The sequence below is a fragment of the Anneissia japonica genome, unplaced genomic scaffold (genome assembly GCF_011630105.1).
Source record: "Anneissia japonica isolate Jap-2015-1 unplaced genomic scaffold, ASM1163010v1 scaffold287869_len1821871_cov162, whole genome shotgun sequence".
In the NCBI taxonomy this organism is placed as follows: Eukaryota; Metazoa; Echinodermata; class Crinoidea; order Comatulida; family Comatulidae; genus Anneissia; species Anneissia japonica.
The window spans coordinates 138,124-140,227 of NW_022741034.1; the positions used below are offsets into that span (position 1 = coordinate 138,124).

General features: G+C 41.1%; 1 protein-coding gene across 1 annotated transcript; it reads right to left on the reverse strand.

Moving 5' to 3' along the window:
* Positions 1–599: 599 nt before the first annotated feature.
* Positions 600–1,604, reverse strand: LOC117118481 (craniofacial development protein 2-like). Its single transcript, XM_033263082.1, has one exon. It carries the CDS (start codon positions 1,602–1,604, stop codon positions 600–602), a length of 1,005 nt encoding a protein of 334 aa, XP_033118973.1.
* Between the last annotated feature and the right edge of the window lie 500 nt (positions 1,605–2,104).

The following is a 2,104-nucleotide window of genomic DNA, read 5'->3' on the forward strand; positions in this document are numbered from 1 at the left end:
CAGTCCATTCTTGAACCTTTCTTTTTATATAGCTTGATAATTTTGGAATTCCTCATGTCTTGAGGTATGTTGCCACTATGCCAGCATGACAGAAGAATTTCATACAATGGTTGAAGTAACGATGCCTTACAGTACTTAATGACTTCTGGGGGAATATTGTCTTCACAAGGGGCTTTTCATGGCATGAGTGTATCAATGATTTCCTCGAGTTCTTCAATTGAGGGATCTTTGTCAAAATCATTCATTGTGTGAAGAGAGGGGATGGACTGGAGGGCATCAGGTGATATGAACGCGTTATTGGAGTACAGCTCATAAAAATATTCAGCCCATCGTGCTAATTGGTCATCTTTCTCATTCAATATTGTATCATTCTTTGATTTCAAGGGAGATGATTTGCGGTGTTGACGACCAAGTGCACAATTTATTCCATCATACATTGCTTTGATGTTGCCAGTATTTGATGCTGTTTGAATCTGTGTGCATTGTTGCCAATATTGATTGGCACATTCTCGTGCCTTGTGCTGAAATGAATTCCTAGATTTCCTTTGAGCTGCTAGGGAGCCTCTGGTGGGATAATGTTTCTTACGCAGAAAGGCTCGTCACTTAATGTCCCGGAGCGGATTTAGTACAGTGGCAGAATCTACATACCAGTCTTTCGTCTTGGGGATTTGTATCCCAAAAGTCTGAATTGCTGCACTATGTATGACTTTGCTGATATTTTGCCATTTAAGGTTGTCAGTGTGTCTTGAGTTTAGTAAATTCTTCTGGAACTCAGACTGAAATTTATGCTGTTTATCCTTGTTAATGGTGTTAGAGGTATTGATTCTTGCTTTGCCTGGTTGTTTGGATCGATGGACCTTCTTTGGTTTCAGCTTTACTATGGAACAAAGCGGAGCATGGTCGGTGTCGCAGTCTGCACTGTGAAAGCTGCGAGTAAGAGAGACATTGCTAAGGAATGATCTTCTTGTTACGATATGATTAAGTTGATGCCAGTCCTTAGATCTTGGATGGCACCATGACACTCTCCTCCTGAAAGATATTCCATAAAAGGTGTTAATGCACAAGTTGTGAAGTGCAGTGAATTCAAGAAGCCTACGACCATTGCTGTTTAATTTCCCAACACCAAAGCATCCTATGTGAGGAGACCAAGACAGAACATCTTTTCCAACACGGGCATTGAAGTCTCCAAGGATAAATAATTGTTTGCTTTTCGGGATCTTTGTGACAGCTTGATCCAATTGTGTATAAAACACATCAATTTCTTCTGTAGAAGCTTGAATGGTCGGAGCATAGATGTTAATTAGGCTAACGACTCCAAGATTGGTGTGAAGCTTCATTGAGATCATATGTTTATTGCCATCAGTAGGTGGTTCTGTAAATGGTAAGATAGATTTACGAACAGCAAAGGCCACACAGTGTTCTTGTTTCTCTCCATCATTTTTACCTTTCCAGAAGAATGTGTAATTCTTTTCTGCAACTGATCCAAACCCAAGAAGTCTGGTTTCCTGGAGTGCAGCTATGTCTATATTTAGTCGGTCTAATTCTTGATCGATTATGGACGATTTTCTCAATTTAGCATTTGGTGTCAAAGTGCTGAGGGTCATGGTGCGTACATTCCATGACGCTAGACGAAGTTTAATATAATCATATTTCTTTGTATTCGTAGGTGAGCAATTGCGGTCTACTTGTCAAGCTTGCTGGCTCTAATCTTTAATCACCCAATCAGAGAAGGTAGACCGTGACGGATCAGTACATAATTGGCCAAGGGCTGCTCAGCTTAAGGCAGGCTGTAACTGATCAATGGGATTAATAAACCCCTCCTACCGTCAGAAGTAATCCGTACCGTCCAAATTTCACGCCAATATAATCTAGACTTATAACTCGTGACTATTACTTTCCGAATTTTTGTCATCCTCAGATGCCAGAGTTGTCTTCTCCGGTGTGTTTGCCTGGGTAGTATTAAGGATCCAATCGTCATGAATCCTCTCTCGACCTAATCTGCAGATTCCAAAGGAGAGCGGAGCTATACATTTGGCACAGAGTTGGCTGCAGCAAACGGTTTGCTATCATTAGTTGATGTTAGTAGCAGGGTGATGCAATCCCT

What these genes read in the sequence shown, in the direction of transcription:
- LOC117118481 (XM_033263082.1), bottom strand. Translation starts at nt 1,604, where the DNA reads ATGACCCTCAGCACTTTGACACCAAATGCTAAATTGAGAAAATCGTCC.